Source organism: Pteronotus mesoamericanus, unplaced genomic scaffold (assembly GCF_021234165.1).
Source record: "Pteronotus mesoamericanus isolate MK-2021 breed Mesoamerican mustached bat unplaced genomic scaffold, CSHL_Meso_final scaffold_507, whole genome shotgun sequence".
In the NCBI taxonomy this organism is placed as follows: domain Eukaryota; kingdom Metazoa; phylum Chordata; class Mammalia; order Chiroptera; family Mormoopidae; genus Pteronotus; species Pteronotus mesoamericanus.
This window is the reverse complement of record NW_026555319.1, coordinates 2,613,020-2,634,500: the sequence shown is the minus strand read 5'-3', so window position 1 is coordinate 2,634,500 and position 21,481 is coordinate 2,613,020. Positions and strand designations below refer to the sequence as shown.

General features: G+C 59.5%; 1 protein-coding gene across 1 annotated transcript in view; it reads left to right on the top strand.

Moving 5' to 3' along the window:
- The window catches only part of DNAH10 (dynein axonemal heavy chain 10), a 98,105-nt gene extending 77,419 nt beyond the window's left edge, over positions 1-20,686 (top strand). Inside the window, exons 59-80 of the mRNA XM_054594013.1 lie at positions 2,010-2,191; positions 3,287-3,423; positions 4,077-4,294; positions 5,276-5,497; positions 5,704-5,851; positions 7,367-7,646; positions 8,295-8,524; positions 9,318-9,591; positions 10,243-10,347; positions 10,662-10,816; positions 11,356-11,510; positions 12,436-12,619; positions 13,171-13,371; positions 14,071-14,280; positions 14,423-14,518; positions 14,978-15,149; positions 15,620-15,751; positions 15,924-16,135; positions 16,225-16,392; positions 19,057-19,237; positions 19,866-20,011; positions 20,540-20,686. Coding sequence (XP_054449988.1) covers positions 2,010-2,191; positions 3,287-3,423; positions 4,077-4,294; positions 5,276-5,497; positions 5,704-5,851; positions 7,367-7,646; positions 8,295-8,524; positions 9,318-9,591; positions 10,243-10,347; positions 10,662-10,816; positions 11,356-11,510; positions 12,436-12,619; positions 13,171-13,371; positions 14,071-14,280; positions 14,423-14,518; positions 14,978-15,149; positions 15,620-15,751; positions 15,924-16,135; positions 16,225-16,392; positions 19,057-19,237; positions 19,866-20,011; positions 20,540-20,686 — 3,955 coding nt within the window. The remainder of the gene's footprint in view (positions 1-2,009; positions 2,192-3,286; positions 3,424-4,076; positions 4,295-5,275; positions 5,498-5,703; positions 5,852-7,366; positions 7,647-8,294; positions 8,525-9,317; positions 9,592-10,242; positions 10,348-10,661; positions 10,817-11,355; positions 11,511-12,435; positions 12,620-13,170; positions 13,372-14,070; positions 14,281-14,422; positions 14,519-14,977; positions 15,150-15,619; positions 15,752-15,923; positions 16,136-16,224; positions 16,393-19,056; positions 19,238-19,865; positions 20,012-20,539) is intronic.
- Positions 20,687-21,481: the final 795 nt, after the last annotated feature.

Below are 21,481 nucleotides of genomic sequence, written 5' to 3'. Positions count from 1 at the left end.
CAGCGGTGAGCCGGGCAGGTGGAGGCTTCGCTGCACGGAGCCGACGGCCGGGTGGAGGTGCGGCGACCCACAGAGGTCCCACCCAGGACCAGCTCAGGGAGGAAAGGTCTTCACGGCTCGGGCTGGGGAAGTGGCCTGGCCTGGGGAGGGTGGTCAGGGAAGGAAGTGCCGTTTAAACCGCCCTCACTAGAGAGGAGGGACGTAGCGCTGTCAGGACGGAGGCCGGAGGGTCTGGGGTCGAGTGAATGGGGGCGGTGCGGACTGCGGCGTGTCCCCTTTCTCTCCCTCATCCCTGAGTTTCTTTCTGATAGAAGAAAGGTGTCAAAGGAAACAGGAATGTTTCCCTCTCCCAGCCTTGCGGCCTCAGTGTATGGAAGACCTCACTGCCCAGCCTTGTGTTCTGGGCCAGCAAGGCTCCAGGAATGCTCTATGAGCTGATCTCAGAGAACTGCACCGTCCCAGATGTGTAGGGTTTTGGAGCTGGGAGTTTTGGTTTTGCTTCCCATTTTGTAGATTGAAAAACTGAGAACCCTGGATGTTCCTAACAGGCCCGGGGGCTCAGGACCTTGCATGGAGGCCTGGCCCTTTCATCTTGTACCTGGAACCTTCTCGCTGACCCTCCCCCTCTGACTATTCAGAGCATGGCAGCCTGGGCCCGGCCTCCACCAACCCCAGAAGAAACCTTTTAAAACTAGCCGACAGCCCTGCCTGCTCCATAAGCCCGGCGCCGGCGTGAGGAACCGTTGCCGGTGGCTCAGGACCATCACTCTAATCATCGGGCTGTGTTGGGGATGTTGCCCTGGCTTGTCCTTACAGTGTGGCTCCCTCTCTTCTCTTATCTGCAGGGAAATGGGTGGGGGGTTCACCCAGTACAGAAAGTCTCCACACTGGGCGCATGGGGGGCCCTGTCCCCCTACCTCCACCCCCTCCCCCGCTGGGCTCCCGCAGGCTGCACTCCTGCCTGCCCTTCCTGCTGCTCTGCGCCCCCTAGGGGCCTCCTCCGACTCCTGCTCCCCGCCTCCTCCCTCCTTGGCCTCCTCTTCATCGTTTTCCTCCAGCCTCCATCTCTTTTCGCAGCTCTGGTGTCTGCACAGCCTGCGGCTCTGACAGACGCCCCCGCAGCGGGCCGCCTCTGCATCATGCTGCCTGCCCCTCCTGTCCCTTTGGGGGTCCACTTCCGGGAGGGTCGAGAGCACTGTGCACCCGAGTGTCGGAGCACAGTGACAGTCTCGTCTTGCCAAGACAAAGGAAATGAGGAAGGGGCCACACAACCTGGAAGGAGATCAAAATGCGGGTGCCCAGGCCCCGCAGGCCGTGTGAACAGAGGCAGGCCATCCAAGCGCTGGAGCCCTGGTCTTCTCTAGTGAACGGCGAAGAGGCCGGCAGCAGCGGCGGTGGTGATGGTAGCGAGGACAGTGGCTCCGGGGTCTGAGGAATCACCCCAGGGTGTAATTAAAAATGCAGATTCTGCCCCGGCTGGTGTGGCTCCGTGGTTGACCATCGTTCCACAAAACCAGAAGGTCTCTGGTTCAATTCCTGGTCAGGGCACATGCCTGGGTTATGGGCCAGGCCCCTGGTTGGGAGCGTGTAAGAGGCAACCGATCGATGTTTTTCCCCCTCTCTTTCTCCTTCCCTTCCTCTCTCTCTAAGAATAAATAAATAAAGTCTTTAAAAAAACAAAACAAAATGTAGATGCTCCAGCTGCAGCCTGACCTATTGGTCAAGCCACCCGTGGCGGTGGCCTGGGTTTGCATTTTGCTGATTCCCCCTGCTATGAGTCGGACGCCCAGTCGGGGTCCAGGAGCCTGGGCTGACACCCGGTGGGTGAGACCCCAGACCTGCCCTTGGAGCAGCCAGCCCCCCTCCCGGAGCCCAAGCTCGAGTTGGGATGCGGCTTCCTTTGCTTCCACTCAACTTCCCCTCCAAGGCCGAGCCCCGAGGTGAGGCGTGTTTTCTGGAAACGCCACTCAGGCCAACCCGGGCCACACGCTGCATTTCCTTCTTGCCAGGTCCTTCGCCAAGCCCCCGAAGCAGGTGCAGACGGTGTGCGAGTGCATCCTGATCATGAAGGGCTACAAAGAGCTCAACTGGAAGACTGCCAAAGGCATGATGTCCGACCCGAACTTCCTGCGGTCGCTGATGGAGATCGATTTTGACTCAGTCACCCAGAGCCAAGTCAAGAACATCAGAGGTGGGCGCAGAGCGATGTGGGAAGGGCCAGGGCTGCTCTTCACTCGGCATGTTAGTCTCTGGGGCAGGGATGGCGGGCCCTCCCGGTGGCCGCGTGGTGGCACCGGGGCCCTGCGGATGGAGTGGGTGGGATGTTGGTTTCCAGAGGAGGGTGGGGCCGCTGTCGCATGAAGCAGGAGGGTGGTGCTGGCGGGGCTGCGTGTTCGACCCCTCAGGTGCGCTGGTTCTCCTGGGAAGGGAATGGGGCGCCCCGCGGAGCTCAGGCCGGCCCCGCCTTCCACACACCTGGTCTGATGGCGCCGCGGTGCCTGGAGTCGCTCCAGCCTCCTCCTCCTGGCTTCTTGCCAGGATGGAGGCTTCTGCAGGTCTCCAGGGAGGGCGCGGGCGCGCAGACGGCGCCGCCCAGGCCAGCCCCCGGCTGCCGTTGCAGAGCACTCGCAGCCTCTTGCGGCCGAGGCCTGACCCGCGTGGGCACTGAGCCCAGACGATGATGAGGGCTGCAGCAAAAGCCAGCGTGGGTTTGCGGCGCTGCCATTTACCCTGGCGTTTGTTCAGAGCTGTCATCAGAGCTGTCACCTCAGTTGCTCTTCTGCGGCCACTGGAAAGCAAAACTGAGTGAAACACAAAGGGTTACAGCTACAGAACCCCAGGGAGCTGCCGCCACCCGAACACTGGGTAGACGGGAGGTTCCCGCAAGGTTGCGGGTGAGGGCGGAGATGGCTGCGACCCGTAGTGGCCTGTGGACCCCGGCCGGCCCCCTGCTCGGAGCCTCTGTGGTGCCCAGGTGGGGGTCCCCACCGACGCCCCGGGCGCCCCGGGGCTGCTGGTTGTCCTGCGGAAGCCCCTGGGTTCGGGGGTGTCCTGGGCGGCCGGAACCTGCGCCCTCACTCACCTCTCAAGCTCCCCCTTACACGGGACTCATCTGGGGTTGGGCCCGCCCCATCGTCCACGGGACAGCGGTCTGGCTCCCGCCCCGGGTGGCTGAGCAGTGAGAAGCTGGCTGTGCTCACCTTGTCCAGGGGCAGCTTATTTCCCACTTTATTTTCCCAAGATGAAGCTCGCCGCTCACCACGGTCCCTGCATCTTTGACCTCTAGGTCTCCTGAAGACACTCAACACCACAACTGAGGAGATGGAAGCCGTTAGCAAAGCCGGCCTGGGAATGCTGAAGTTCGTCGAAGCCGTGATGGGCTACTGCGACGTTTTTAGAGAGATCAAGCCCAAAAGAGACAAGGTATTGCCTTCTCTAAGACACAAGCACTGCTGCTGCGGGAACGGTTTGGAGTCAGAATTGACGTGTCCCCAGCTTTGCTGGAAGAAGTCTGGCAAGGCTTTTATTTTAGGCCCCACAAACACTTTTTCCTAGTAAATAATAACTTTGAATTGCAACTCTCCTTTAGACGTGAGGGGAACTGACAGAGACCGTGGCCAAAAGGGCTCCTGGTTCGGCGCGCGGAGAGCAGGGCGGGAGACGTCCGGGGCTGTGGTCTAGGGCCAGAGCCGGGGGGCTCGGCCTCGGAGCCGCTGCCTGTGGGGCCGGGCAGTTTGCTCGGGGGTGGCCCGTCTGTGCTCTGCAGGGCAGGTCGCGGGCCCCTACCCACCGGTGTGCCATTGTCCCCGCCTCTAAGTTTCAGCAGCTAAAATCGGCTCTGTTGTCATATGTCCCCTGGGGGCAAAGTTGCCCCAGAGAAAGAGCCAGTGGGTCAGAGTAACACGTAAAACCCAGGACACAGAGGGGGCTCCAGGGCTGAGGCTGTCGTTTTGAGCCGCGTTTGACATCGCGTCAGCATCCGGGACTTCCCTAGTAAGAGAACCAGGCTGAGGCTGTTTCGTCCCTGCCCCGCGACACACCCTCCCCCGACCCGCCTGCGACTTGCCCTCGCTCAGGTGGCCAGGCTGGAACGGAACTTCTACCTGACGAAGCGCGAACTGGAAAAGATCCAGAACGAGCTGGCAGCAATCCAGAGAGAGCTGGAGGCCTTGGGGGCCAAGTACGAGGCGGCCATCCTGGAGAAGCAGAAGCTTCAGGAGGAGGCCGAAATCATGGAGCGGCGGCTGATCGCAGCCGACAAGCTCATCTCCGGCCTGGGGTCCGAGAACGTCAGGTCAGCGGGCCCCGGGCCTGCCAGGCCTCTGCGCGGAGCTCAGCAGCAGCAGCTCTCGCCGCACAGTCTGTGCTGTGGTTCCCCCTGAAAACCCTACAAAAGGGTCTGATCCCACTGTTGCCGTGGGGAGGGTGGCTGATGGCCACCCTGCACACGGCGTTTCCGGTCATTGCGTGTTACTCATTGCGTGGCTCTTGGGGGTAGAGGAGGCAGAGCCGCTGTGGAGGTGAAGAAGCCAGCGCCTCCCGTGAGGCGCCCCCCGTCCTGGGGAATGGCTTCTTCCAGGACCGTTAACCCCGGGTCCTCTCTGGGTGGGTCTGCAGGAGGGGGCCGGCTCTGTCGCTGGACACGGTGCCCTGTTCAGTCCTGAGCTGCTCCCCTGAGTGGGTGGGATTGTTGGATGCTTACGGGCAAGACAGTGTGGCCACAGCTGGTCCACTGGATGGGACAGTAGTTTCTAAGGCAGCACCTGCAAATGTGGTGTGGAAAACACTGGAAAACACTGTTTGCTTATGAGAAACACACCATGGCCACTGTTTGTAAAACCCAGAAGACCTTGGTCATTTACCGGAAGACGCAAAATGACATACTGCTTTTATTTTGGGTAGAATTGTGTCACCTAACTGGACCAGAGCTTATGAGCTCTGCTGGATGTGTTTGTAAGTTATGGATTAAGCATTTGGAAGCAACACGATCACTCTTTAACAAACAGCTTTGAAACCAAGCGTGCACCGCCCCCCCGCCCACATTTATCGGGGCTCCTGGGAGATGGGGTGGTTCTGCCGAGCCTTGGCACTGAACCAGGTTTTTCAAAACATTAGGTTTGTAGGAAGGGATTGGCAAAATGAGCTGGCAGTCTGTAAAAGGAAAGAAAATCTCAAAAAAAGTTTCCTTCTGGCTAGCCCCCTTAGCAGTGGGTCAGACTGGTTCTTCTAGAAGCTGGAAGGTAGTTGCTCACCGCAGCCCCCTCTCCTGCCCCAGGTGGCTGAACGACCTGGGTGAGTTGGTGCGCCGGCGGGCGAAGCTGCTGGGGGACTGCCTGCTTTGCGCGGCCTTCCTGAGCTACGAGGGTGCGTTCACGTGGGAGTTCCGCGACGAGATGGTCAACCAAGTCTGGCAGAAGGATGTCATGGAGCGGGAGATCCCCCTGAGCCAGCCCTTCCGGTTGGAAAGCCTGCTCACGGATGACGTGGAGATCAGCAGGTATGTGCGCCCCGAGCCAGGGTCCCAGGGTGGGCCCTGGCGGGGTGTGGCCTGGGGTGCACCGCAGATCCAGCTCCCAGACTCTGAGGAGGGTTGATCACTTTTTGGGATTGGTAGATTGTTCTGGAAGGTTGACCCGGCCCCCCTTAATCCTTGGTTCACAACTGGGCAAGAAAAATGGATTTTCATGCCATCATCCCTCCCAGGTGGGGCTCCCAGGGACTGCCCCCCGATGAGCTCTCCATTCAGAATGGCATCCTTACCACCCGGGCCAGCCGCTTCCCCCTCTGCATCGACCCGCAGCAGCAGGCCCTCAGCTGGATAAAAAGGAAGGAGGAGAAGAACAATCTGCGGGTACGGCCGGGCTTCCCTTGGCCATCTCTGCCCCCTGCCCCTGCTCAGGATGCAGCCGGCTGCCCCGCCGCCCCCCCCCCCCAACCTGGCCTGCCCCGGCCTCCAGCCATGCCAGCTGAGATGCCACCACCCAGAGGCCAGCACCCCCCACACCCGCCCACTGGCTGTCAAGTCTCGAGGGCAGGACGCCCCCTGGCTTTACTCTCCATTTGCACTGTGCACACCCCTTGGCTGTGAGCAACTGGAGAGTGAAGGTCAAGCTCTGCTCATCTTTGTGTCTCCTACAGAACAGGCCTTGGTGGCCTTAGGTGCCCAATCGCTTTGTTTTGGAATGGAGTGGGAGAGGGCTTGGTTAAGGTACAATTCACGTAGCATAGAATTCGCCCATGTAAAACGCAGTTCCGTGGCTCTTAGTGTGTTTACAGAGCTGTGCGGCCGTCGCCAGAATCTCCTCCACACCCCAGCCTCCGGGACTCTTAAGCACGCTTTCTGTCCGTGCACGTGCCTGTCCTAGATGTTGCATGTGGCAGGACCACACTCGTGTGGCCTCTTGTGCCTGGCGTCTCTCGCTGGGCGTCGCGTTCTTAGGCCCAGGCACGCTGCGGCGGGGGTCGGCGCCCCGTTCCTGGTCACGCTGGCCAGCGCTCCCTGTGGGGCGGGCCGCGTTGGTCCGCCACCCCCTGATGAGCACGTGGTTTGTTTCTACTTTTTGGCTCTTGTGAATAGCGCTGCTAAGAACGTTTATGTCCAAGTTTTTTGCGTGCACATTTTCATGTTTTCTTGGGTGAAATTGCCGGCGCCCAGTCCCTTTGCTGAGATGACCCAGAAATCCACGGCTTTGAGTTTTACCTTGGCCCTCTTTTTTCTTATTCTGGCTCCCAGGCACGTACCTGTGGTTAGGGGCAGCCGGCTCGCGTTCCGCGCTCGGGGGGCCGCACAGAGGGACGAGCAGTGCGGGCACAGCCAGACCCCGCAGTGTCCCTCTCGCCGCGGCTGCTGGCGTGTGGAGGCGCAGGTGGCCAGCGCAGAGCTGGCCCCCCAGGCCTCCGCGGCCGCCGGAGCCTTGAAGAGGGCACACTCGGTTCCTGGGGGAGGCTCAGCCAGCGCAGTGAGAGGGCGGAGGCAAGCTCGGGGGGCCCGGCGGCCGCCGGGGTCGGGGCGGGGCGCTCCCACGTGCCTTGAGGGAAGAGACGCCAAGGCAGCCATGAGGTTTTGGAGAAAGGAGTGAAAGAGGAAAGAGGAGGGAAGTGCCCGTTCTGTGGGCTCCGTGTCTGGGCCCCTTTGAGGTCCTGGGAGAGATGTAACAAAATCCTCTCATAATCATTCGCCTCCGCTGGACGCCGCTTTTCAAATGAGAAGCCGAGCCTGAACCCCGAGGCTTCCTGGGTTCCCGTGGGTGACGGCCCGGCTTCTCCCCGCTGGCTCCCTCCCAGGCTCTGACGCGTCCGCTCCCCGCTCCTCCCCTTGCACTTGGCCACTGGGCTGGCCCTCAGCCTCTGCCTCCCTGCCCCCCAGGCTGCCTCCTTCAATGACCCCGACTTCCTCAAGCAGCTGGAGATGGCCATCAAGTATGGGACCCCCTTCCTGTTCCACGATGTGGATGAGTACATCGACCCTGTGATCGACAACGTCCTGGAAAAAAACATCAAGGTCTCCCAGGGGCGCCAGTTCATCATCCTGGGGGACAAGGAGGTGGACTACGATTCCAATTTCAGACTCTACCTGACCACCAGGCTGGCCAACCCCCGCTACGCCCCGTCTGTGTTCGGGAAAGCCATGGTGATCAACTACACCGGTAAGGCCCTCCGGAGCCGCAGTGCGACGTCAGGTGGTTGTCGTACAGACTGCGATCTGAGATCCGGGCTTTCACAGGCGGCTATTTCATCCAGTGACCCTGGCCTGTCCTCTCAGCCACATTGGAACCGGTCGGTTCTTAGTGACCCCACAGCACCCAGGGAGGCGAGGGGCTCCGAGCCTTGAGGTGGCTGAGTCCGGGCCGGGGGCTCAGGGGTGCACGCCGGGAGGGCGGTGAGCCCCCTGCGGCAGGCGGGAAGCGCTCCCATGTGTGCGTGTTCACACGCTGCGGGACCCCGTTCTCCCAGGACTTGAACGTCGCTTCCTGAGTGTTATGGGGTCGGCGTACAGGTTCTTCGACAGATTAGTCAGGAGCGCTGTCCGCCAGGGTTCTGCCGTGGGGGAGCCCTGGGCTTTGTGGGGCGCGTCTTCACTCTGCCCGCACTCTGTGGGGCGGCGTTTCTGTTTTGTCCTGGCATTTTTCACCTTGTGGCTTCAGAGTGATTGTGTCAGGAGCCCGAGTCCCCATGTCCCGGGACAGCTGGCTCGCACCCGCCCTCCGCTTGCGCTGGCAGAGCTGCGTCGGTGGGAGGACACGGCGACCGGCTTGCAGGGGAGCGCCACAGTGAGGGCCGCCTGTCCCCTGCAGTCACACTGAAGGGCCTGGAGGACCAGCTGCTGAGCGTGCTGGTGGCCTTCGAGAGGCGTGAGCTGGAGGAGCAGAGGGAGCATCTCATCCAGGAGACGAGCGAGAACAAGAACCTGCTGAAGGACCTGGAAGATTCCCTCCTTCGGGAGCTGGCGACCTCCACAGGGAACATGCTAGACAATGTGGACCTGGTGCAGACCCTGGAGGAGACCAAGTCCAAGGCCACGGAGGTGTCAGCTTCTCAGGAAACGCACTGGGCTCAGGGAGAGGACCGGGCTCTGTGCCCTCAGGGCCCCGTTTGTGGCCTCAGGTCCCAGGATCGGAGGGTTTGGCGCGGGGGGGACGTTGCCCTGTGCTCCCGTCAGCCGCGGGCTTTGGGTGCCCTGAGGGTTGGCCTAATGAGAGCTGGCCCCTCTGTCGGGGTGGCTCTGGGGAGGGCGGTCCTGAAGGTGACCCCAGGGCCCTTGCGCATTCGGTCAGCCTCCCTCAGCTGAGAGGAATGGAAAACCCAGCCCTGCTTGGCTTAAGTCCAAGGGGGAGGCAGTGGCTTAGAAAGCGGAAAAGCCAGGACGGCTTCAGGCGGGGCTTGGCCCAGAGCTCCAGGCACACGGTCAAAACTCGGCTCCTCTCCGCCCCAGCCGGGGCCTTCTGTGGGCTTTGCTCTCTGCGGCCCCGTGGAGCCGGGCTCCCTTGGCGGTCTCAAGAGGGGTCTGGCCTCCCGGCCTCTCAGGCTCAACTGCAAAGGGAAGAGGGAGAATCTTTACGTGTCCCTATCGTGAAGGCCCTGACAGGCACTTAAGTCACATGGTCGCCCCAAACCAGGCCCCCGGCCCGGGGCCCGGCCCGGAGCTGGTCCGGCAATGGAGCGTGTGGCCGGGCTGGGCCCCGGGGCATCGCAGGGGTTTTCTGGCTGCCCCCGCATCCCACCCCCAGGCCCTGCCTTCTTACTTACTCACTTTACAGTCCCCCTGGTTACGGGTGTGAGGCTTCCTGTTCCCTTGGCAATGCGCACCTGCCCCTTAGGTGTCAGAGAAGCTCAAGCTGGCGGAGAAGACAGCCCTGGACATCGACAAGCTGCGGGATGGCTACCGGCCAGCTGCGCGGCGGGGCGCCATCCTGTTCTTTGTGCTGTCGGAGATGGCCCTGGTGAACGCCATGTACCAGTACTCCCTGAGCTCCTTCCTCGAGGTCTTCGGCCTGTCCCTGAAGAAGTCGCTGCCGGACTCCGTCCTCATGAAGCGACTGAGGAACATCATGGACACGCTGACCTTCAACATCTACAACTACGGCTGCACAGGTGCGCGCCTCCGTGCACGGGTTGGGGCGCGTGTGCTCTCTGGGCGCCTCCGGGGTCTTTGCTGAATGTCGGTGGGATTGGGACCTGCCTGACGGCCTCATTTCAAATCCCTCTCCTCTCGGAGGCTCTGTCTCCGACCGCAGCCACGTTCCGGGGTCCCGGGCCCAGGGCTTCCCCACGGGGGTTGGAGGCGGGCAGAATCCGGCCTGCACCGGTCGGGCAGGAAGCAGGCTGAGGACCATTGTCCCTGCAGGGCTCGCTCAAGTAGCCGGCCCTCCCTCCAACACCGGAGAGGGGGTTCGGGCCACGCCTGGCGTAGAGGGCGTGCTTTTCCAGGAACGCATTTCTTCTGTTAAAGAAGAGCTCGAGCACGTTGCACCCTCCTGTTGGTGGGATGTGCATCGTCTGCAGCAGAGACCGGTGACCACGGCCCGGATCGCTCTGGCCGCTGCCTGCTTTTGTGATTTCAGTCAGAATGTAGTCAGGCGTATCGAGCGTGGTTTGTAAACTGAACCCCGTGAGCACTAAATGCAGCTCTGTAGCCCAGGTGTTTCGCTACCTTTCTCTTATATGTGTGAGCATGTTGTGCATAAGAAACCCAATTTTAAAAATGATTTTTAAAGTCAATATCCACCTGCTGTTTTTCTTCAGGGCTGTTTGAGAGGCACAAGTTGCTCTTCTCTTTCAACATGACAATCAAGATAGAACAAGGAGAAGGGAGAGTTCCCCAGGAAGAATTAGATTTCTTTTTAAAAGGTAACGAATTCACCTTATTTCATTCGCATACGCACAAATTCTTTCATTAAAACAACCACCATGAAATTCTTCTTCGAAACCGCCTTCCAGTTGCACTTGTCACTGAGCGTTTCAGGAGCCAACGCCAACCCCAGCCCTGCGAGTGGCTCTGGCTTTAAAGGGGGGTGCCGGGGGGCTGGTGGGGTCACGGCGGCCGGCGGGGGGTGCCTCCTCTCCCCCGCCCCCTTTCCGCAGTGCGTTGGCCCCGGGAGAGAAGACCGAGGGCAGGGCCGCCGGCTCCTCCCACCGCTGACCGCCTTCTCCTGTCGTGACAGGAAACATCTCCCTGGAGAGAAGCCAGTGGAGAAAGCCCTGCGCTTGGCTGTCCGACCAGGGCTGGGAAGACGTCATGCTCCTGTCGGAGGTGTTTGCGGACCGCTTCGGGAGCCTGCCCAAGGATATTGAGGAACACCCTGCCGTCTGGCAAGAGGTGAGCACGCGGTCTCCTCCCCTCCCCTTCCCGACGCGTCTCATCTCCAACTTAGACTGTAGCCTGGCTCCCCGTGAGTCAGAGATACTGCTCTGAGTGAACCATCCCGGGTGACCCGGGGCCTCTCATCCCCTGGACAGAATTCTTCTTCATGTGTTGGCTCAGTGAGCTTTGTGGGGGGGGTTCGTCCTTCCACCCAGACGTCCATCCATCGTCCCTGCCCCGCCTCTGCGCCCGCCTGCCCATCGGTTGATCTCTCCGTCCGTTCTTCTGTCCATCCTCCCGCCACCCACCCCTGCACCCAGCAGCCAAGCCCCCGGGGGGCACTGGGGACTCGGCGGTGGCGGGGGCTCAGACCTGCCTTTCCCGGAGGGGCTAGTTTTGGGGGTAGAACGCGAAAGCTCTGACGGGCAGCGGCGTTGGTGTTCACACTCCTGGGAGGTCGCCCCTTGACCGCGGCCTTTGGGAACGTCACGGGAAATGGGGCCCGGTGTCATTACACAGCCGAGGCCAGCGTGGCTCTTCTGTGCCCTTTCCAGTGGTATGACCTGGATTCGCTCGAGCAGTTTCCCTTCCCCTTGGGCTACGACCACAACATCACCCCCTTCCAGAAGTTGCTGATTTTGCGCTGTTTCCGTGTCGATCGGGTCTATCGGGCAGTGACCGACTACGTGACTGTAACGATGGGAGAGAAGTAAGTGCGGTGCTCGTGTCTGCCCGGCCCTTTCTGCGGGGCTGCCCCCCCCCCTTCGCCCCGCGCCCCAGGCGGCAGGGAGGGGCCGGCTCCAGGGAGCGCTGTCTCGGAGCGCTGTTCGATGGCCGCTCCAGAACGGCACTAGTCTAGAGAAATACCGTATGAGAAACCTGTAACGCCATTAAAAAAGAAACAAGTGACATTTACTTTAGTGACATTACATTTAACTTATATATTAAAGTACTATTTCAACATGGAATTCATTGAGATATTGTGCACATTTCCTTGGTATGAAGGATTTCAAACCCTTGTGGACTCACGCGCAGCCTCTCCTCACTGGGGACAGCCATGCTTCCGGTGCCAGCGGCCACAGTGCTTCGTGCCGGCCATGTCGGATGCTGTAGCGCAAATGTGACTTGATGGCCAGCAGGGGAGGGACTATGGGAAACTGGAGGAGAGGTCCAGGCCTGTCGGCTGCCCCTTGACTCCTGCTGACTGATGCCAGGAGGCAGTGGGGACCCAGGTCCTCCAACTCTTCAAAAGAAGCTAGAAACTTAGGTCTCTCCCAATCCTTATGTGTTGGCAACTTATTTTTAAAAAATCTCGAGATGTGGGCTGTTCAGGACATGCCTGTGGAGCGGTCACTGTGGAGCCTCTGGGTCCTATGCCAAGGACATGTCCCCTGGAAGGCTGGCCAGGAGGCACTCTGCCGGGAGGCCCGGCTCCGCACAGACCTGAAGCCCCAGTGGCTGGGCCGGAGGGAGGCAGAGAGGCCTGGGCCGGGCGTGCCACCTGTCGGGGGCGTGGCGTGCAGGGAGGCGGCCTGTGCAGGGAGCCCCAGCAGAGGGGCGGCCCGGTGGCGGAGGCGGGAGAGTGCGCTGGCCAGCCAGGCCGCCTCCTGACCCCAGGGGCTCCTGGTCACCAGGTACGTGCAGCCGCCGATGATCAGCTTCGAAGCCATCTTTGAGCAGAGCACGCCCAGCTCGCCCATCGTGTTCATCCTGAGCCCCGGCTCCGACCCTGCCAGCGACCTCATGAAGCTGGCCGAGCGCACGGGGTTTGGGGGAAACCGCCTCAAGTTCCTTGCCATGGGTCAAGGCCAAGAGAAGGTAATGTGCTGCTGGGAGGACAGTGCTCAGGCTGGGCGAGGGCCCGGCCACTGTGCGGAGCGAGCCAGTGTCCGGCTTCCAGCTCATCGGCCGCTGCGCGTGGGCGCGGTTAGCACATGCCAGGGTGCTGACGGCGTGAGGGGAGCCGCGCTGGGCCCGTGTCCCGCAGCTGCTGCACGTGTGGGCAGCGCATGCTGTTCTCGAAGCCCGTCCCCTTCCCCACCCACACAGCCACCTCCTTCCGTCCCGGCACCCCCCACCCCATGGGGCAGGGCTGTCACTGCCCCGGGGCCGAGCCGAGGAAGCCACCGGGGAGCAGGGGTGCCCAAGTCAGGCAGTGGGAGCTCCGGGGCCGGGGGAGGCCGCATGCTCCCTCCGCGCCCAGGCCGCAGCCAGCCCGCACGTGCAGACGGCCCTGGGAGAGCTCCGGCACTGCCCCGCGAAGGCGCCCTCTGCGGCCCCGCGGAGTGGCCAGAGGGCCGGCCGGGGGCTGGGGCGGCCTCGGGCTGCCTGGGCTTCGGAACACACTTCCTTCTCTCCTGTCGCTGCAGCTGGCCCTTCAGCTGCTCGAGACGGCAGTGGCTCGTGGGCAGTGGCTGATGCTGCAGAACTGCCACCTCCTGGTCAAGTGGCTGAAAGACCTGGAGAAGTCCCTGGAGAGGATCAGCAAGCCCCACCCGGACTTCCGGTTGTGGCTCACCACGGACCCCACCAGGGGCTTCCCCATCGGGATTCTGCAGAAGTCCTTGAAGGTCTGGCTCGGACGGACACTGGCACACCCCAGGCCCGTCCTCGGCTCACTGCCATGCGTTTGTGTGTGCGCGCCTGCGTGTGCGTGCACATGCGTGTGTTCAGAAATAAGCCTGGGATGTGGCTGGAGCCTCCTGGACACCCCTTCCAATTCCATACCTCCCTCTCTCTTCAGAGATAACCCACTGTCCCGAATTGGGTGGCAGCGACTGGGTGACAGTTGCAACCCCCAAACGGAGCCTCGGTTCGTTAGTACGGACTTCGCGTTTCTCTCTCGCGATAGGCCCGCCCTGGCCTGCAGTCCCTCGCGGTTTGTGCAGAAGTGTCCCGGGGGTCACACACTCTATTTAACTTATTCTCCAGAGAATTTTTGGGAAGGTTTTGTCCTTCTGCAAAATCTCTGGGCAGGTAGAGGGAAAATGTAATTGCCTTCATTTTGCATTTGCGGACCCCCCGGTTCAGAGAGAGGTGGAAGAACCTCCAGGTCACTTGCTGAGCAAGTGGCAGAGCTTCTGGGAAGAATATCCACCCAGCTCCTTAGGTTCTACCAGGCCCTTCACAAGAGATGGCTGCGATTCCGGGAGAAGGACAGAAGGCCACGCGGAAATGAGGGAAAAGCCGGGAGGACTGCACTCTGCATGTTCTTCAGAGCTGTATACGGGCCTGCAATTTCCGTCACCTTCTGTCCCCTCCTCTGACAGGTGGTCACAGAGCCACCCAATGGGCTGAAGCTCAACATGAGAGCAACTTACTTTAAGATCCCTCACGATATGCTGGATCAGTGTCCTCATCCCGCTTTCAAGCCCCTGGTTTACGTGTTGGCGTTTTTCCACGCGGTGGTGCAGGAGAGAAGAAAGTTCGGGAAGATTGGCTGGAACGTGTACTATGACTTCAATGAGTCTGACTTCCAGGTGCACACGCGGCCACGGCTCCTCCCCCGAACTGTCTTTCCTGCCCGTCTCCCAAGTGGACGACGGTGGCGGCGACTTCACAAGAGGCAGGCGCGAGTGACCTGGGTCTGAGTGTCGCTGAGCCTGCCCCTTCTCTCCTCAGGTCTGCATGGAGATTTTGAACACGTACTTAACGAAAGCCTTCCAGCAGCATGACCCCCGGATCCCGTGGGGCAGCCTCAAGTACCTCATTGGAGAGGTAGGAGCGTCCGGGGCCCCTGCGTGGGCTGCCTCCTGGGGCGGGAGCGGCCTGGCGCCCTGGAGCATGATCTCAGAGCCCCAGGGGACCTCGCTCTTGCTTCCCTGCCCGTCAGCCTGGGCCCCTTGGTCTCTGCATGACACTCGGCCCATCACCCAGCTGTCCTCGTCCTTAGACCTCCGCCCACACGTCGGTTCTGGGTCCATTGCCCCAGGCACGTGTGTCCTCGAAGCGTAGGCAGGGCCTGCCTCACCCGCCGTGTCATCGAGCCGGGCCCCGTCCGGTGTGTGGAGACCAGACCTCTCGCAGGGCATGGGGGACCGCACTCCCCGGGGGCGGGCACACGGCTCAAACAGCGACAGCAGCGTGCCAGAGACAAATGTGGCTGCTGGCTCGTTTGGTTGTTTTGTTTGCCTCTTCAATACCAAAACGGCGGGCTCTCACCCCCTGCCACCCCAGGTCATGTACGGAGGGCGGGCCATTGACAGCTTTGACCGGCGCATCCTGACCATCTACATGGACGAGTACCTGGGAGACTTCGTCTTTGACACTTTCCAGCCATTCCACTTCTTCCGGAACGAGGAAGTGGACTATAAAATCCCTGTTGGCGACGTAAAGGAAAAATTCGTTGGTAAGATTTCCCAGACATTAGAAAGTACCTTACAAGCCTTTTCCATGGGAGCCCATACATTTCAGCTCTTCTGTTTTCTGTGGCTGGCTTGATGGCTCTTCTGTCCCCTCGCCTGAGGGACTCCTTGGCTGGTAGGTGTGGTCTGTCAAGCACACCTCTGAGAGGGCCCATGAGCCTCATCCCAGCCGCAGAGCTGATGGAGTTAGCTCAGATTTCCTGTCCTGGGGTGATGGCAAATCTGTCAGATTCTGCCTGGAAGGACAGGGTGCCCCCCCGCCCCAAAAGCTCGCTGAGCCATTTTCATAAAAGATGAACACAGAGCTGGACTGGTCGAGCTGGTGTAAAATTCTAATTAAAATCATGCCACTAATCGGTGGAAATTAGTCTCATGTGTCGGGGATGTTGAGGCCACGGGGCCTCTGAAATAGAGGGTAGCATGTCATGGACCCTGTTTGCGTCTGTGACCGTAGAAGCCATTGAGGCCCTGCCACTGGCCAACACACCTGAGGTGTTCGGTCTTCATTCCAACGCTGAGATTGGGTACTACACTCAGGCTGCTCGTGACATGTGGGCCCACCTGCTGGAGCTGCAGCCTCAGACAGGTAGAGCCCACAGGGGAGGCCGCGGTTGGGGCTGGAGGCTGCCGGGCCAAGGTGCTGCTGCCGGTCCCTAGGGTGTCCACATTGCCGATGCCCCTCCATGAGCCACAAGGCTCAGGATGCTCAGGCCTCCACTCCAATGCCTTGCCCTCCCTAACGCGTGTCCTGGTTTCAGGGGAATCGAGCAGTGGCATCAGCCGGGACGATTACATTGGCCAGGTGGCCAAGGACATAGAAAACAAGATGCCGAAGGTCTTCAACTTGGATCAGGTCAGGAAGCACCTGGGGGCGGGAATCTCGCCCACGTCGGTGGTGCTCCTGCAGGAGCTGGAACGCTTCAACAAGCTCGTCGTCAGGATGTCCCGGTCCCTGGCCGAGCTGCAGAGGGTGAGCGTGTCCCTGACCGGCAGAGTCACGCCCCGACGTGGAACCCCGAGTTCTGATCCCCGGCCTGCCCGCTTTGCATCTGTCCACAGGCCTTGGCTGGGGAAGTTGGAATGAGCAGCGAGCTAGATGATGTGGCCAGGTCCCTGTTTATCGGGCAGATCCCTAACATCTGGAGAAAGCTTGCCCCTGACACCCTCAAATCCCTTGGGAACTGGATGCTCTACTTCCTGCGGCGGTTCAGCCAGTACACATCATGGGTAAGGGAGAGGTTGCTGGCTCACAGTGCAGCCTGGACCCCCGCGACCCCCTCCCGACCCCTTCCCCCACCCCCACCCTCCATGCTGACCCCTGTCAGCGGTTGACCCAGCGCTCTAGAAGTGGTCTCTGGCTGTCCCAGCATGTCTGCACCTTCCCTTTTCCTTTTTTGTTTTCACGTGTACTGCTTACAGCTTGGCTTACTCATCTGAGAGTCCATCTTGGCAGGTGTTCCGTCTAGGCACCTCTAGGTCCACCTCGTTCTTTTGGGGGCGCTCCGCTTTACAGCGCCCGTGGCCTTTGCAGCGGTGCACATCTAGGCATTACTGTTGGGTTTTTCTCTTCTTTGCCAGCACCCACGGCAGCCCTGGGCACACGCCTTGGGGGCTCACATGAGCGTGCTCCAGGGGTGCGTCTCTACAGCAGAAGAGCTGGGTCAGAGGGTGTGCATTTTAAGCCCTGACAGCTCCCGTCAGACGGTTTTCTAGAGAAGCTGAGACCGGCATGTGCGAGGTCGATGTTCCCTCACCTCCCATGACACTGTATATTCTTAATATTTTGAACCTTTTCTCCTTGATTGGCAACAATATCTAATTGGGAGGTGCATTTCTTCTTTTTATAATCATTTTTATTTTTCAACTACAGGTTACATACGGTGTTATAATAGGTGTCCTCCCCAGTGATTAGATGTCACATAACTTACTAAGTGATCATCCTGATAAATCTCCTCATTTGACACCAGATACAGTGACTAGAATATCATCGACTATGTTCCTTCTGCTGTACTTTACATCCCCGTGACTGTTCTGTAACTACCAATGTGTGCTTTTTAATCCCTTACCTTTTTCACCCAGCCCCCAACTACCCTCCCATTTGGCAACCTTCGAAATGTTCTCTGTATCTATGATTCTGTTTCTGTTCTGCTTGTTAGTTTATCTTGTTTTTTAGATTCAATTGTTGATAGATATGTATTTATTGCCATATTATCATTCATAATTTTTATCTTTTTCTTCTTCTTGAAAAAGACCCCTTAACATTTCTCGTGACACTGGTTTGGTAATGATGAACTCCTTTAGCATTTTCTTGTCTGGGAAGCTCTTTGTCTGCCCTTTGATTCTAAATGATAGCTTTTCTGGGTAGATCAATCTTGATTGTAGGTCTCTGCTTTTAGTCACTCTGATTATTTTTTGTCACTCTCTCATGGCCTGCAAAGTTTCTTTTGAGAAATCAGCTGGCAGTCTTATGGGAGCTCCCCTGTAGGTGACTAACTTCTCTTCTCTTGCTATGTTTAAGATTCTCCCTTTGTCCCTAACCTTTGGCATCTTAATTTGGATGTGTCTTGGTGTGGCTCTCTGAGGCCAGATGGGAAGTGTGACGCTTGAGCCAGGACAGGCCACTCTTGTGGAAATGCGACTGGAAATAGCCTGGGTGGGCCCACAGGTTGGGTGGGGCAGGGTCTCAGGGAATCCACAGGGTGGGGCAAGTAGTGTGAGCCACTTTGACAGAGACTCAGATATGGCACCTGCCTGCTGGCTCTTTTGAGGGGAGGGCTCAGAAAAGGAACAGTGGCCTCTGCCAGCACTTCTGTCTCACAGAAAGCTGCCCTTGACTCAGCGCTCGCCCTGATGGGTCAGTTCAGCTCTTACCCATGTGGCCCTGGTGCCTTTTGAGCTGCTGCCCCAGTGCTGGAGCTCAAAGCAAGCGAGTCTGAGTAAGCCTGTCTGTGCTGGCTTTTTATGAGGAACTTCTGGGGACTCTCACTCAGCTAAAATCCTTGCTGGTTTTTACAGCCCGAAGTTAGGACAATTCTCCTCCTAGCCCTGGAACCCTGGACTGGGGAGCCTTGCTTGGGGCTGGGACTGCCTGCTCCTCAGGGGGCCACCTCTGCAGGTCATAGGACAGGTCGGCAGCCGAGATAGACCCCCCCGGGTTTTTATCCCAATGCACGTGGGTGTGGGACCAGCCTGTTCCGTGTCCCAGCCCCTCCTGTCAGTCTCAGTGTGACTTCTTTATTCCTTTAGTTGTAGGACTTCCATTCAGCTCGCCTTCTGGCGGTTCTGAGTGGTGCTTGCTCTGTGGTTTCGTTGCGACTCCCACGTGGTTGTGGGAGGGTGTGAGCACTGCGTTTGCCTTTGCTGCTGTCGCCTGGAAGCCTGGACGCGCCTCTTTGACGGTGGTGAGGCTGAGTGCATCTTACATTTCATGTCGCTTTTTCTCTGAATTGTCTTTTTGTATAATGGTTTCATTTTTATTGAGTTCTCCATCTTTTAAAGTTGATTTTTAGAAGATCTTTGCACGTCAAGGAAACTGTCCTTTGTCTGCCATCTTGTCCTAAGTCTTTTTTTTTTGACTTTGTGGTATTTTTCCCATAGGACAGGTTTACATTTTTATGTAGTCAAATATATCAGTCTTTCCTTTCATGGCTTCTGGGTTTTGCATTCTTTAGTCCGAGGTTATGCTAACACTCATTGGATATTTGACCTGGTACTTTTGTGGTTCTGATTTTTTATACCCGCATCTTTGCTTCACCTGGAGTTTGGTGGTCCAGCTTGCTTTTCCCCAGGGAGCTGCCAGTTGTCCCAACACCGCCTTTCGCCACTAACATGAACAACATCTTTAATCCTCAACTCGCTGTCCGGTCAGCTTTGACTCTCCCTTCTCTCCAGGTCACCGATGGCGAGCCCGGCGTGATGTGGCTTTCGGGGCTGCACATCCCCGAATCCTACCTCACGGCCCTGGTGCAGGCCACCTGCCGGAGGAACGGCTGGCCCCTGGACCGCTCCACCTTGTTCACACAAGTGACCAGGTTCCGAGACGCAGATGAAGTGAGCGAGCGGGCAGGACAAGGTACGATCAGCCCCTTCTGGAGCCACAGCCTCTCCTTCAGGGTCCCCCTCCGAGCCACCCCGCTTCCAAGGGAGGAACATCGTGTGAGCCGGATGGGCCAGGCCGGGTTTGGAAGCCACGTGCCTGCGTCTGTGCGCCGTCCATGTCTTCGACATCTCCCGGGGGCACACACGTTTCTCTGCCGCTCTCTCCTTGGAGACCTGGGCTCGCTTCAGGGGAGATCTGAACCAGCTCCTCTGGCTGGTTTGTGAGGAATGGGCTCCTGGGTCAGGATCAGATCTTGCCCGGAACTGGGTCACCAGGTGACTTCCCTGGAGACCTCGAGGGGCCTGGGGCACGGGTGTCAGAGACACAGTGGGCTGGCCTGGGACTGTTGGATCAAGCCGTGTGCCTGTGACGTTGGTCACGGACTGTGCCCGCTGTGTCGAGAGACAGCCATTGCCCGGGGGGGCCCTGTGGTCCTCAGGGGACATGTGCCTGCAGCACCAGTGCCCTCGCGAGCCCTCGGGGTCAGTGGGGAGGACTCGGGATGCCCAGAGTGTGTCTGGCATGGACACCTGTTAGAGCTGTCGCGCAGCAGAGTGACAGGTGCCTCTGCGTAAACCTTGGTCTCCTCGGGCCCCTCTAGGATGCTTTGTGTCAGGGCTGTACCTGGAGGGCGCTGACTGGGATATAGAAAGAGGCTGTCTTGTCAAGAGCAAGCCCAAGGTGCTGGTGGTCAACCTGCCCATCCTGAAGGTCATCCCCATCGAAGCCCATCGCCTCAAACTGCAGGTGGGAGGCCCGCCCCGCTCTCCCCTCCCCTCCCCTCCCCGCCCCCTTCCCCTCCCCGCTTCTCGCTGTAGTTGCACGTGAGGGGGCGCCTAAGCTCCCTGGGTACCCAGGGGGAAGCCCGTGAGGCATGATCCCAGTGTGGAGTCACGTCCCAGGCAAGTGTACACACACACATGCGTGTACAGAGACTTTTGCAGGGACAGAGCCAAGTTCAGGAGCCGTGGTCTAGGCTAACTTCAGGAGAGGCTGCTGGTTTCTCATTAAATTCTGTGGGCGGAGGCTGAGTGACAGTTCCATCTGGTGTGCACAGCGTGCCTCCTGCTTTGCCTGGCCTGGGCCCTCTTTTAATGAGCGTGTCCCCGTTTTAAGTGAGCAGGGACCGCCCCGCCGAGCCTCAGGCACGTGGCTGTCAGACGCAGCCTGGCCGGAGGCCCTGCGCTCGGAGCGCTTAGAGCAGGGCTTCCTCCGTCTCTGGCGACTGGCCCTCGCCGGCCCCCCGGGGACCGCTCATGTGCCTTCCCGTTGCAGAACACCTTCCGGACGCCCGTCTACACCACCTCCACCAGAAGGAACGCCATGGGGGTGGGCCTGGTGTTTGAAGCCGATCTCTTCACCACGAAGCACATCTCCCACTGGGTGCTGCAAGGGGTGTGTCTCACCCTGAATTCTGATTGACCCTCAAGGCGAAGGGGACTCGTGTGGAAGGGTCAAGTCCGCTGTCGTTTCTTGGGGCCTCTCAAGAGGCAGCAGCGGGGCTGACGACGATTTTCCTTCCATTTCAATCAGCCGTTTTAATTTCTTCCCAGATAAATTGCATGGTTTTGTTTTGGAAGCTATTTTTTAAGGATTCAAAAAAAGTAAACTCCAAAGGATAGCATTTTAAGATGTTGAGTTTTTATTTTCCCTCTCAGAGGAGACACTTGACTGAGCCAGAGTACCTGGCGCATCACGGGCGCAGTGAGAACGCGGACGTAAGTTCGCAGAGGCAGGCCTTTGATCAGCCCGGTCTGTTTCGGCAGATGCCTCTTTGGGGAAGAGCGGCCCGCCCAGGTGTGGGGCGGAGGGCCCAGGCCACTGGGCTGCGCCGCCAGGCAGAGCCCCTTCCCTGGGCGGAGGACGCCTGGTCATCACCCTAGCCACGCCTCCCCCTCCCCGCCCCACAGAACCTTCGGCCGCTCCTGCCTCTGGCCTGCCCCGAGCTCCTACCCCCGCCCCATTCAGGTCGTGTGGCGTTGGGTGTGGACCCACAACCTCCGGGACCGAGGCTACTGGGTATCCCTTTGGCGCACTGTGGGGCCAGCCTGGGGCCCTGGCCAGGCCCGACTGGGGGCAGAGGCAAGGAGCGGCTTTACGTGTCCGGTGCGGGGCACTCAGAGAGGGCGCGCCCAGACTCAGGCAAAAGGAGCTTTTGCATAACCTCGAAGTGCAGCATGGTCAAAGGGGTAGCTCTGGGCAGTGAGCAAGGAGACT